The sequence below is a fragment of the Dermacentor andersoni genome, chromosome 1 (assembly GCF_023375885.2).
Source record: "Dermacentor andersoni chromosome 1, qqDerAnde1_hic_scaffold, whole genome shotgun sequence".
NCBI lineage: Eukaryota > Metazoa > Arthropoda > Arachnida > Ixodida > Ixodidae > Dermacentor > Dermacentor andersoni.
The window spans coordinates 152484341-152495220 of NC_092814.1; the positions used below are offsets into that span (position 1 = coordinate 152484341).

Here is a 10880-nt window from a genome sequence, read left to right on the forward strand (position 1 = left end):
TGGCTCGACTCGCAGCTCCTGTTCGGAGCCACATACCACAAATATGACGACATTGCTCGCACCCAGTGCCACCAAATGAAGTAAGTCACAGCGCCTAATTTTTCGATGTGGCCTTCTCCGACTGAAGTTTAAGTTGTATGGACAGAGAGAGAGGGAATCAGGGATAGGCGTTCATGCTTTTCTAGATTTGGAAAAGTACTGTCTTTCAAAATGTATCACTCAGTCGCTCGAGATCATATACTTAACTGAGTGCAGTAACGACCTTCGAGAGAAAGAAAGGGGGCACCTCTCGACGGCTGCTAGGGCAGCTATACTGCCCGTGGCGCGATGGTCCGAGAAATCGTGCTTGCGATCGGAGCGCCCAACTGTCAGAGCTGGCCTGTCTTCGCTCCGGAAGAGAAATAAACCTCAGGTGTTTGTAGTCTCCGTGGTCTTCCTTGCGGGCCGTGCCTTATTTTCGAGAACCGACGTCTCCATAAGCTTACTGGTAGCTCAAGTCAACAACTATATAATGCATTCATGATTCATATTTTCCCGTCGAGGAGAGGACGTAAATAAATATCTCATCATTTTAAGTCGGCATGCGCATTTACAGGAGTCGGAAGCATTTTGTCGAACGCGCCGCTTAGTAAGCAGACGGAATCCTACAGTACACCTGGTGTGTTGTATCTACGCTGTCTGACAGCAAGCAGATAAACTAGCATGCCATCATTTCACGGCCTAGCCGTTTCAGCACAACCATTTGCACACGGGTGTTGTTTTTCTCGCAGACGCGAGATAGCCGCCCTCCAGGCTGAGAACTACAACCTGGAGCGGCAGGTCTTCAGCTACCAGAAGTCCATCTCGTACGCGAGCGCCCGGGGCCAGCCGTCCGAGGACCTGCCCGACGACTACTACGCCAGCACCGTGCGACGGCTCTCCGAGACGCAGAGCCTGTCTGAATCCGAGTACGCCTGACGAGCCCCTGCCGCCATCCAGAAAAGCGAGCCCGACACCGCCGCCGCCAGCGTTCGGCGTTCCGCACAATCGCCATCCCGCTGCCTTCAATGCGAGCGGCACGCCTGGGCGCCGTCGCCGCCGCCCCTGCACCCGCCCAGAGCCCGGGCCATCCGCCGCTGAGTGCGCGCTCGGACACGCCTCTTCGACGCCACCCGTTCACCCCCGCACTCTATCCTGGGGGACCACTCATCATCCACCACATCGCCCATCACGTCCACCGTCGGCGCCTCCTGAGGGGCGACGAAACAATGCCGATGTCGCACTACTTGCACCGACTCAGCGTTCGCTCGTGCCCAGCTGCTCGCTGCTGCGCGAAACGTGTCAACCTGTGAGGCTTCGCTATTGTCACCAAAAAGAAAGAAAGAACCTCTTCGGACAACTATGGTCCTGGTTGTGAGCAACAAGCAAGGTTCATAGAGGTGAAACTCAAGCCTAATCAGTAGTATAGCGAAAATTTCCAGCGCGCGCGCAATGTGTGAGGATTACGACTCAATTTGTCCCCGAAAAGACTGTATGACTGCTCAGCCATTTTAGGGACCTGGAAACAGGTTTTCTGCATAACATATTGTCTTTTGATTTAAGTTGAAAATGAAAAATAAGAAGGCTGGTGAACTTAAGATTCTGCGCTGTTAAAGTTTCAAGTGAAGGTTTCGATAAATTGTTCCGTAAATCAGGGTGGTGTTGGGGGGGGGGGGGGGGGGGGGGCGGCTTCAAGTTTCTCAAATATAAGTGCCACCACATTTATCACATCATGGTTGATCTAGTGACACTAGAGCGTAAAAAATAACGTAAAACGTGGTTCGGGTAGCACTGATTCGCTCTGAATGTTTTATTGTGCGTGTTTTTATTTTTATTTTTCGTGTGTAATTATTTTATTCTCTCTGCCGAACACGAAAGCTTTCTTTGCTGAGCCGTGTTGCACCGAACAAATTAGGTGATCGTCGTGGTGCCTCGATGGCTGTTTCATTTAGCTGCTCAGCACGAGGTTGGTGGCCCGTTTCCCGGCCACTGCATTCTCTTCCCGAGAGACGGGGAATGCAGAAGCGCCCGTTTACTAACTTTTTATACGACTTGAACGAAAAACGGTTTGATCTGCATAGATGCGTAGCCATCACAATACAGCGCCCATCACAGCCCCCATATGTATAACTTTAACTCCAGTTCGAAATTATTCCTTCATGCGAAATTACTCATTCATGAGTGGTACCTTCGTTACTTTCCCTGATTTGTATGCCTAAACCAAAGAAAAGCAAAATTTACTTTTAATGGCGCAGCGACCGTTGCTACCGTGATGCACCAAACAAAGCTCAGTATATGCAATTTTCGGGCTGGATTTCATCTCGTCTAACCTGTAACAGACAAGCTGGATCACGACGACCCTGATTACGTTTTATTACATAGCGTGCTGATTGACCACCGCCAAAAAATGGCCTGTGTCATTAGAATCACTGGCCATTTCAGAAACACAGGTTAGCATGGCGTCGAGGAAAACTGTGCTGCGATTGTTTCTTAGGCATCCCTGGAACGTCTTGTTGTTATTGAGGAAAAAGAAAGACATATTAAATATTCTCAGAAGGGTTTGGGTGCGAGCTAGTTGGTACGGATGATTCAGGACAGCGCTCGTCCTGTGTCCTCTCTTGTCCGTGTTTTTTGGCGCTGTTATAAATATGAATATTAAATATCCCCTTCGCAGTGATACTTCCCCGCTGCGCACGCTGAGATTAGGGTGTGCTCCTTTTTTCTTCCGCGTGAACAGCATCCTCGTGGAACGGGAGGCAATCTTTGCTTTGTGCAAGCAGTGCGACCTGGAAATGCATAAGCTTCGTACCTGTCCACTATTGGAGCCTGGCGATTTTACTCGCCAGCTCTTGCCTGTATGATGCCTGGATTCCTGGTTGTCGTTTCGTGAGTCCGCAACAAAAAAAGTTTCAAGCTTTTGTGTTCACAACGGATTCGCCGACACTAGGCTGGCGTTCATCGAGATTTATCTGCATGGAGCGTTGCATTACGAATTTTACGCTTCGGCTTAATAATTTTGTCCGCATAGAAAGGCCGTTTGATGTGTGTTGTTGTGACAGCGCCTCTAATATCACCTAACGCCTTCAACTATATCTGCAGTGTAAGCTTAAGATCCCTTGGGCTCTTAACAAGGCGCTCTTGTAGCATTGCGGGTTAAAACCTTAGCACTAATCATTTCAGTACGTTCCACCGTGCTGTTTGCAGACGCAAGCAGGAGTGCGGTGCCAATAAAATATTCTCACTGACACTTTTTACTTGACATCTCTGGCAATACTAGACGTAAAGCTCGTGTCGACGTGTTAGACAAGACTTGTTCACGCACTGTGCGCCCAATACTCTCCGGCACTCTTACACGCCACTCCTGCCACCCGCAAACCCTTGTTATTTCACCCATACAATGAACGCAAGATTCGGTTAAGGAAGTCATGGCAGAGTCGTGCATAGGTTTCCACTTATTGGAATTGACCAGTTGTTCAGGAAAATTCTGCCTATTTACCTAATTGCTGCCGGCTCTCAGGGTGCGATTTTTGTAGGACAAGTCGCATCGCCGAAAAACTCACGCACGATGGAGCACAGTGCTGCAAAGGCAATGCCTTACGAACTGTTGTATGTGCCAAGTACGAGCATTTCGCTCTTTGTGTATTAAACTTGAAAAAATGGTGATCGGAACAAACCCCGCACTATATAGCTAGCTACAGGATAGCACCCGTTCTGGGAGAAGCCTGTGTATGCCGAATTTTGTTTTATGTTCATGCATGAGGTGATAAGAGGAGTAACTATCGGATGATCATCTATCGATAACTATACTAGAGAGAATGTGCCTCCCGTGAATTTTATTTCGCCCGTCTTTTTTCACCGCTGTCAAAGTCTGTCGTACGCCTTCAAGGAAGTCAGTGTTCTGTTGCTTCGCAAGAAAAGAAGAAATGAAAAAAAAATAATTATATCTAGAATCGCTTTGTACCATGCACGTGCCAGATACTTCCAGCAGTGTCGACAAACGAGGTTCTTGTAACGCAGGTTAATGTTTATGAAAATACAAGGTACCAGTGTTGCGTGTGAAAAAAAAAAGCTTTGTATAGTTTGTTTTTCTCTTTCCAGCACTCCTACAGTCAATATTGTGCTTCAAGCATTTTATGGTGTGATGCTTTCTACATATTGTGAACAGATTAATGCATTAGTGACGTTTACGGTATATGCTGTTTCTGGTTCATAAAGTTTGATGTCTTTGATTTAGTTGTTGCAAGACACCGCAGAGGCCATGAGAAGGTTCTTCGACTAAAGGTGCCCGGCTTCACAATCGACATACCAAAAACGTTGGACGTATAATACGCGAACAATCCTGTTCTCCAGCTTTTTTTTTTTTTTTTTTTGCGCCCTTTCATAAGTGTACAGAACAGGATCTTAAAAGGCGTAAACAAGCTCTGGGCAATAGGCAGTCCGGGAGCCGGGTCTCTCGTGAAGCGGTATCATATGGTCCTCGGCTCCACCCCAGACAGGCTTCCTTCGCCCAAGTCCCCTTCATAGCACACCGTTCTACACATCGCCGTGCTCTCAAGCTCACTTTGGTCACGAACAAAAGAGTGCCTCCGCCAATACTTCGGCGTAGCTCTCACTTGCGCAGCTGGCGATTTTGCTGACTTTACAACGCAATGGTGACAGCGGCGTGCGTAATTTTTAAGTTACTCTAAATTACCTAGCATGCTGTTTTGGATGCAGTTTCGAAAACTTAGGGAGATTCAATTTTTTTTAGATCTTGTTATGCTTTCTCGTCGTTGGGAGCGTAAATGCACTTTCTTTCAGCTGTGATGTTTCGTGCGAGTGCCTTTTATTTCCTTTCAGCCCCTGTCGGCTGGTCTACCCATTTTTTGGATGATGGCTTCTCTCAGTGACTCGGCTCGCTGGCCTGAAAAGGTTGCCGACCGATGTTGTAAACATTTCAACTTGAAACACTTGATTAGGCAGATATGTTTTTTCACCCATTTTCTACGGCCTCAGGGGTTTGCTTATGAGGCAAAATTGAGCACTGAAGACCCTTTGAAAGGGTTTATTATGGTCCGTCTTGACTGCTTGTGTTTGTAAAAAAACTAAAATCTATGTAGATGTCTGTGAAAGTAGCGCCATTAATCGAGGACAATGCACATAAAATGATTCTCATTGCTAAAGCCATATAAGTCCTCCTGCACCATGGTTGATAGGAGAGAGTATTATAAATTGTTCAGCTAACCATGATAAATCTCCAACTCAATGATGCGAAAACATGTCTGCTTGTGAACAGCGAGAATTTTCGAGCTATCCAACATATTAAAATAATATCATAACAGAATTGTAGAGGATTCTATCCGGCATTATAACATTGTATTCATGTGTAAAAATTCGACGTTTTATTGCCAGTATTACCGGTATGGGATGCTATGAGACACACGCTGCGGTGTTGGGGTGAGGGGGGCTACCTTTTGGCACACAACACACCCGGTGCGTTTCGCCTGGCTTCTCCGGGGGCTTAAAGTACCTGCTTCTCTTCCGTAAACACCACAGAATGCCTGCTTTTGTGTACGTCTTGTGTCGGCGAATATTGCGTCTGTGTTTGGCTATCGTCTTGTCAGCCACTGCACGTTGATGCGGCGTGCCCTGCGCCATGTGCGCACACGAAAGAAAAAAAAATTATTCAGTAAAATTATAACTGTGTGGCATGTTGTTGTGTGTAATAATTATTGTAGATGTCATCACTTTCGGCTGGAAAGAAGTAAACGATACACAAATACTTGGCAGAGATGTAGCTTTTACACGACCTCGGTGGTATGTTGATAGTTCACTATATATCGCCTCCAGGACTTGCGAAAACGTTTTGTTTTCTTCTTGTTTCCGTGTTCGCTTGTCTCGTTCATATTCGTAAGCGATTCCCAGTAACGCAAGACATTCGGGAAGATCGTGGCGTTAAAAACGGCGACGCTGATGAGGGTGCCAACGGTAGCGGAGCAGTGCTCGTTCGGGTTCACTGGTTAATGCTTTTCCGGGGGAACACGGATGCGGCAAGGAGAGATCTCGGACTGAGTCGGATACCGAGCGACTCGCCCTCGCCCCCTTGTGGCGTCGCCATTGTCGCGCTGGTTGCTTCCCTCAAGAATTTGTGGCAGCTGTTCTGGAATGGGTGTCTCGCGCACCAGGACAAGTCGGGTTCATCGAGGGCGCACGACAGAAGCCATGACAATTACCTGGTCAATCTCCGTAGGGCAGCCGTAATTACTCGTCGAGCGAAAAAAAAAAAAGAGTCAAAGTCTCTTTCCTTCGGCCGAGTGCCACGGCGTGCGCTCGGCCTGTTGTTGCTCCGAACCTTGCATGCTGAAGTGCCTCGACACCCTGTGGCGTGACGTCGATTGTTTTTGCACTCGTGTTCCAAGTTCGGGCCGCGGGCTCCACTGTGAAACGTGGTAGAAGGAGTAGATCTTGACGGACTCTCTCTGGGTGCAGAGATAGCCTCGTCTGCCCTATGCGCCTCTCCATCAGCCATTATGCCACATCCACAGCCAAGCATTTGTCTCACAATATATCTTTGCTAATAGTAGATTTAGCTTCATTCTGCTGACGTACGCAGGGCCCAATCAAACCTTTTTATTCTGTCAAGCATGCACTATGTCACGTTGGCGTGGCTGTGACGGATTGCCCTAAGGTGCTTAGTGAAGTGTATTTTCTCATGTGTGCCTCGTTTATTTTCATTTTGGTGTATCAAACGCCCGTTTTCTCTACATTTAATTGGGAAAACGTTCTCCATACTCTCATCTTGCATAAGTTTATGGCCACTGTAGCAAGGTTGTATTCCGTGCACTGTTGCATTCCTCTTCGCGCTACACGTACACCATCCCTCGTCGAGTTTACAGTGGTTTGCATCATGTCCTTAGCCCCGGCTTTATTTGTAATATAGAGTGAATGCTCTCGCCAAACATGTTTGTGAATTTTGTCTAGTGCACAAAAGTCGCCATACTCTTGTACAGCATCACCCGGACCAAATGAAGGCATCAAATGCTGTACCCAAGGAACTTCACCGCGCACACTATTGCAAATGGGCCACCGTTATAAAAACAGTTACTGCTGGCGATGAGTATTCAGGCAAGATTGTCTACGAAAGCTTCAAAGCAGCTTGCCTCGAAGTGCCCAGTAAATACGCGACTAAAGAACTAGCGTAATATTTTTGACTGGATCTTAGTTCAAAATCATTTCAGTGGTCAATTGGGCGGTGAGGAAATGTATTTTGCTTCGCATCAAAGCCGCGTGATTAGCTAGTTTTTCTCCTTGCAACATTCTTATTTTCTTGTAGTATTCTTAATAGATATATGCCGTGTTGCCGACGAAATCGTCGATCCTACTTTTATGCTCCAAGTATGCGTTAATATACGACGGAAGGAAACAAAAGCAACAACTTCAGAGCGCATGTTAGAAAGGCGGAAAAAATGATTAAATAGCGCATAAAATGGCACATAAAAATGGTGTATAGAGCTCACTTTTCTCTATAATGCAAGTTTTTTTTTCAACACTTAGGGCTGGGCTTTGAAGAGTAGCCGCACGTCATGCTACGAATGATTTCGAAGAGCGGACAAAACCGCGTCAAAACTACATCTTGCAACAGTCTCTGGGAACCTGTAAAGGAGCACGGTAGGAGGAGGAGAAAAAAAGTGTTGAAGGAAAAAATACATATTTTCATCTTGACAGCGAACGTACATCCTCTGGTTTCTCTTTTGAAGCGCCTGACTTCCGCTGTTACGATTGAACTCCACCCTCCTGTGCCAAAATATTTGCTCAGCTCGACCAATAGTTGCCAAAATTAACCCTTGCTAGTATTGGTGTTGTTTAGGCTCGTGGTACACCTTTACAACAGCTCAAAATACTAACGCTCACTCGTAGCTATGGCGTTCGGAGGCTCTCCAAAGTCTTTGTCAATTGTGCGCGTACCGCTCGTCATCAAAAACAAAAGTTACCCAAATTTTAAGCGTAAGTCTTAATTTTCTAACAAGGTTGATAAATTTGACTATTTGTTACTGTTGCTCATCTAATTTAGGTATTTTGACTATTCTTGCTGTTTAATCAACATAACATGCACACCTAAAAATAGTTTACATCTGCCTGGCTCTGTTTCGCCGCCTCTTTTTCGGTGTGTGACATTTCTTGCGCTTTTCACGGTAGTAAAGTCGACGGAACCACTTTTTTTTTCTTCCTCTTTTATTATGCAAGGAGAAAGTAGGAAAGGCCTGGTGTACTGCTCTTTGTTAAGCGGTACACCTATAGCAGCTGTTAAAGCTAATCGATAAGGCTACAGTCAAAGTTTTCTACCCGCAGCTAACAATTTCATTCATCAGTTTTGCAAATGGCAGTGACGTTTAACCATGTCAAGCTGGAAGTGTTCGTACGATTCTCTCGAGGGCTGTGCTTCAAGAGAATCCTGCTGTCGTCTGCACATATGTGGTAATAAGTGAGAAGAGCTTCTGGGCCACAGGAAGTAGATACTGAAACACACGTACATTTTTTTATGGGATTCACCGACACAAGTGTTATATTCTGACTATTCTCGTTAACTTCCGGCGGAATGGACTTGGGACTTCATTATGGCATTGTATTTTTACTCGTTTCCAAGTTTCATTTCATTTTCACTTCTTCTTGCTTCCCTTTTGTTTACTCCGTTGTGACGTTTAAACTGACGCGACATGCACTTCATATGTCTGTGCCTGCAGGAGGTCAGTTTCGTCTACTTTCGGAATATTGTAAAGGGAATCCCAGGCGTGGTCGATCTGCGGAATCTATTATACATTTAACCCTGTAAGGCCCAACGTATCATTTTTGCTACGCTGAGTCTGATACATGAAAATATTGATTTCAATGCAGAAAACTTAACGCATAGCCTGTAGTAGGGTTTTTGATACGCTGGAGGAAGTTTTCAGTTATAAACACTTCCGCAAACCAACTAAATATATAATCCGTTACTATACTATTTAAGTTCCTACACTCTTAAAACAGTTGCACCCTTTGGGGTGTATATTTGCCTCACAACGATAATCGTCGTCTGTCTTGCTTGCGTCTCCTTTCTTGAAAACACTGCGCTCGCTACTTTCCTGTCGAGAATGCTCTCTCATGCTGATAACGGACATGCCGTTTGTGACTTAGAAGTACCGGGCTCGCAGCGTTAAAGAAAGGAAATGCGGGCAAGACAGATGAAGAGTATTGTTGCGTGGCAAATATACACCCCAAAGGGTGCAACTGTTTTAAGAGCGTACTCTAGTAACATTTCATTATTGTTGTATACATGTATTCACCATCGCCAGAAATAAAGGTGAACAAGTCGTTCTGATTTACCTTGACATGGAACTGCGTTTGATCAGTGCGGGACTAAAAGATGAGTAGGGTTGCCCAGCATGTTTTATACCGGTACTGTCATCTTGCCACTAGAACGTGGGCATGGATTTTCATGTTTTGTTACATGGCGCGTATGAAATGTGGATTACCTATGTGTCACTAAGGCCCATCTTGTTTTCGAACACTTGTGTCTTTCTTGGGCTCGCTTAGCTTTGTAGGGTACCTGCAAAGTCTGTTTCTTCCTGTGCTGTTCGCCTTTGAACTTTGTAACCAACCACATTGTGCACATGCCCTATGGAATACGCAAACTTCAAGCAGCAGTTTGTGGTGAATGTACTTTTGGTTTTATTTCCATGTTGTAACGGACGAGCATTCCCATGCTGTCAAAAGGCGGCGTTCAGCCGATGATGCGCGTCGCCAGCGAGACGCCTGTCCGCTGTATTGCCTGAGATGACGTGCAATGTACGGTGCTCGCCGCTATTTTTACAGCTGGGGAATGCCTGCTGAGGTATCCAAGTTGCGATAACGCCGACCGCACTGAATATATATATATATATATTACATGACGTCACTTCTTACCCCTGCATTGTTGAAATAAACTGTTTCTGTTTGTCTCGTCCACACATTATCTGACCAAGTGTGCAAGTTACTTCACCATCTCCTATCGTGACATTTTGCCACAATGCGTATAATTATATGTTTAAAAATTTAATTATGGGGTTTTACGTGCGAAAACCACGATATGATTATGAGGCACGCCGTAGTGGGGGACTCCGGATTAATTTTGACCACGTGGCGTTTTTCAACGTGCACCTAAATCTAAGTACACGGGTGTTCTTGCATTTCGCTCCCACCGAAATGCGGCTGCCGTGGCCGGGATTTGATCCCGCGACCTCGTGCTTAGCAGCGTAACACCAAAGCAACCGCGGCGGGTAACTATATGCTTCAAGCCGCTTGCACAGAAATGAAGGCTTAAATACAGGCTGTCCAGAAAGCCATGCATTTTGTAAATTTCTGATGATTCACGAAGTTATAGACCAATTTCATAATGCACGTTTTTTAGCAATATCTAGCTTACATTAGGAATGTTCGCAGCATTCAAAACTGCTTAGTATTGTCCACAGGATTAGACAAACCTTGTATTTACAGTGGCTATGGCGTTGCACTGGTGAGCTCGAAGTCATGGGCTCGATTCCCGGTCACGACGGCCGTATTCCGATGGGGGCGGAATTCAAAAATGCCCGTGCACCATGCATTGGGTGCCCGTTCGGTGCACATTACCGTGGTCAAGATTAATCCTGATCACCCCACTACCGCGTGCCTCATAATCAGATCACGGTTTTGCACATGAAACCCCAGAATTCTTTTAACATGCATTTACTGATTTGCGCAAAAACTCTGGCGAGTCCGAAAGGTCGGATCTTGCGGGTCTGAAAGTTCAGATCAGCTTCGGATATTTTCATAAAGGCCAACTGAAATGCAATTTCACTTTGGCTAAATTGGTTATTATTGAGTGGAATATA

The 10880-nt window shown here is 45.8% G+C and overlaps 1 protein-coding gene across 2 annotated transcripts in view; it reads left to right on the forward strand.

Annotated features, from left to right (window-relative positions):
- The window catches only part of LOC126546208 (uncharacterized), a 360532-nt gene extending 350550 nt beyond the window's left edge, over positions 1-9982 (forward strand). The window contains exons 8-10 of one of the 2 annotated variants that reach the window (XR_008608796.2): positions 1-80; positions 771-1418; positions 2756-9982. The exon at positions 1-80 is cut by the window's left edge and continues 60 nt beyond it. Coding sequence is in view for 1 of the 2 variants with exons in the window: in XM_050194359.2 (XP_050050316.1) it covers positions 1-80; positions 771-957 (267 nt within the window). In the remaining variant the exon portion in view is untranslated. Of the gene's footprint in view, positions 81-770; positions 1670-2755 lie in introns of those variants that run through there. The other variant, XM_050194359.2, reaches the window with a different exon arrangement.
- Positions 9983-10880: the final 898 nt, after the last annotated feature.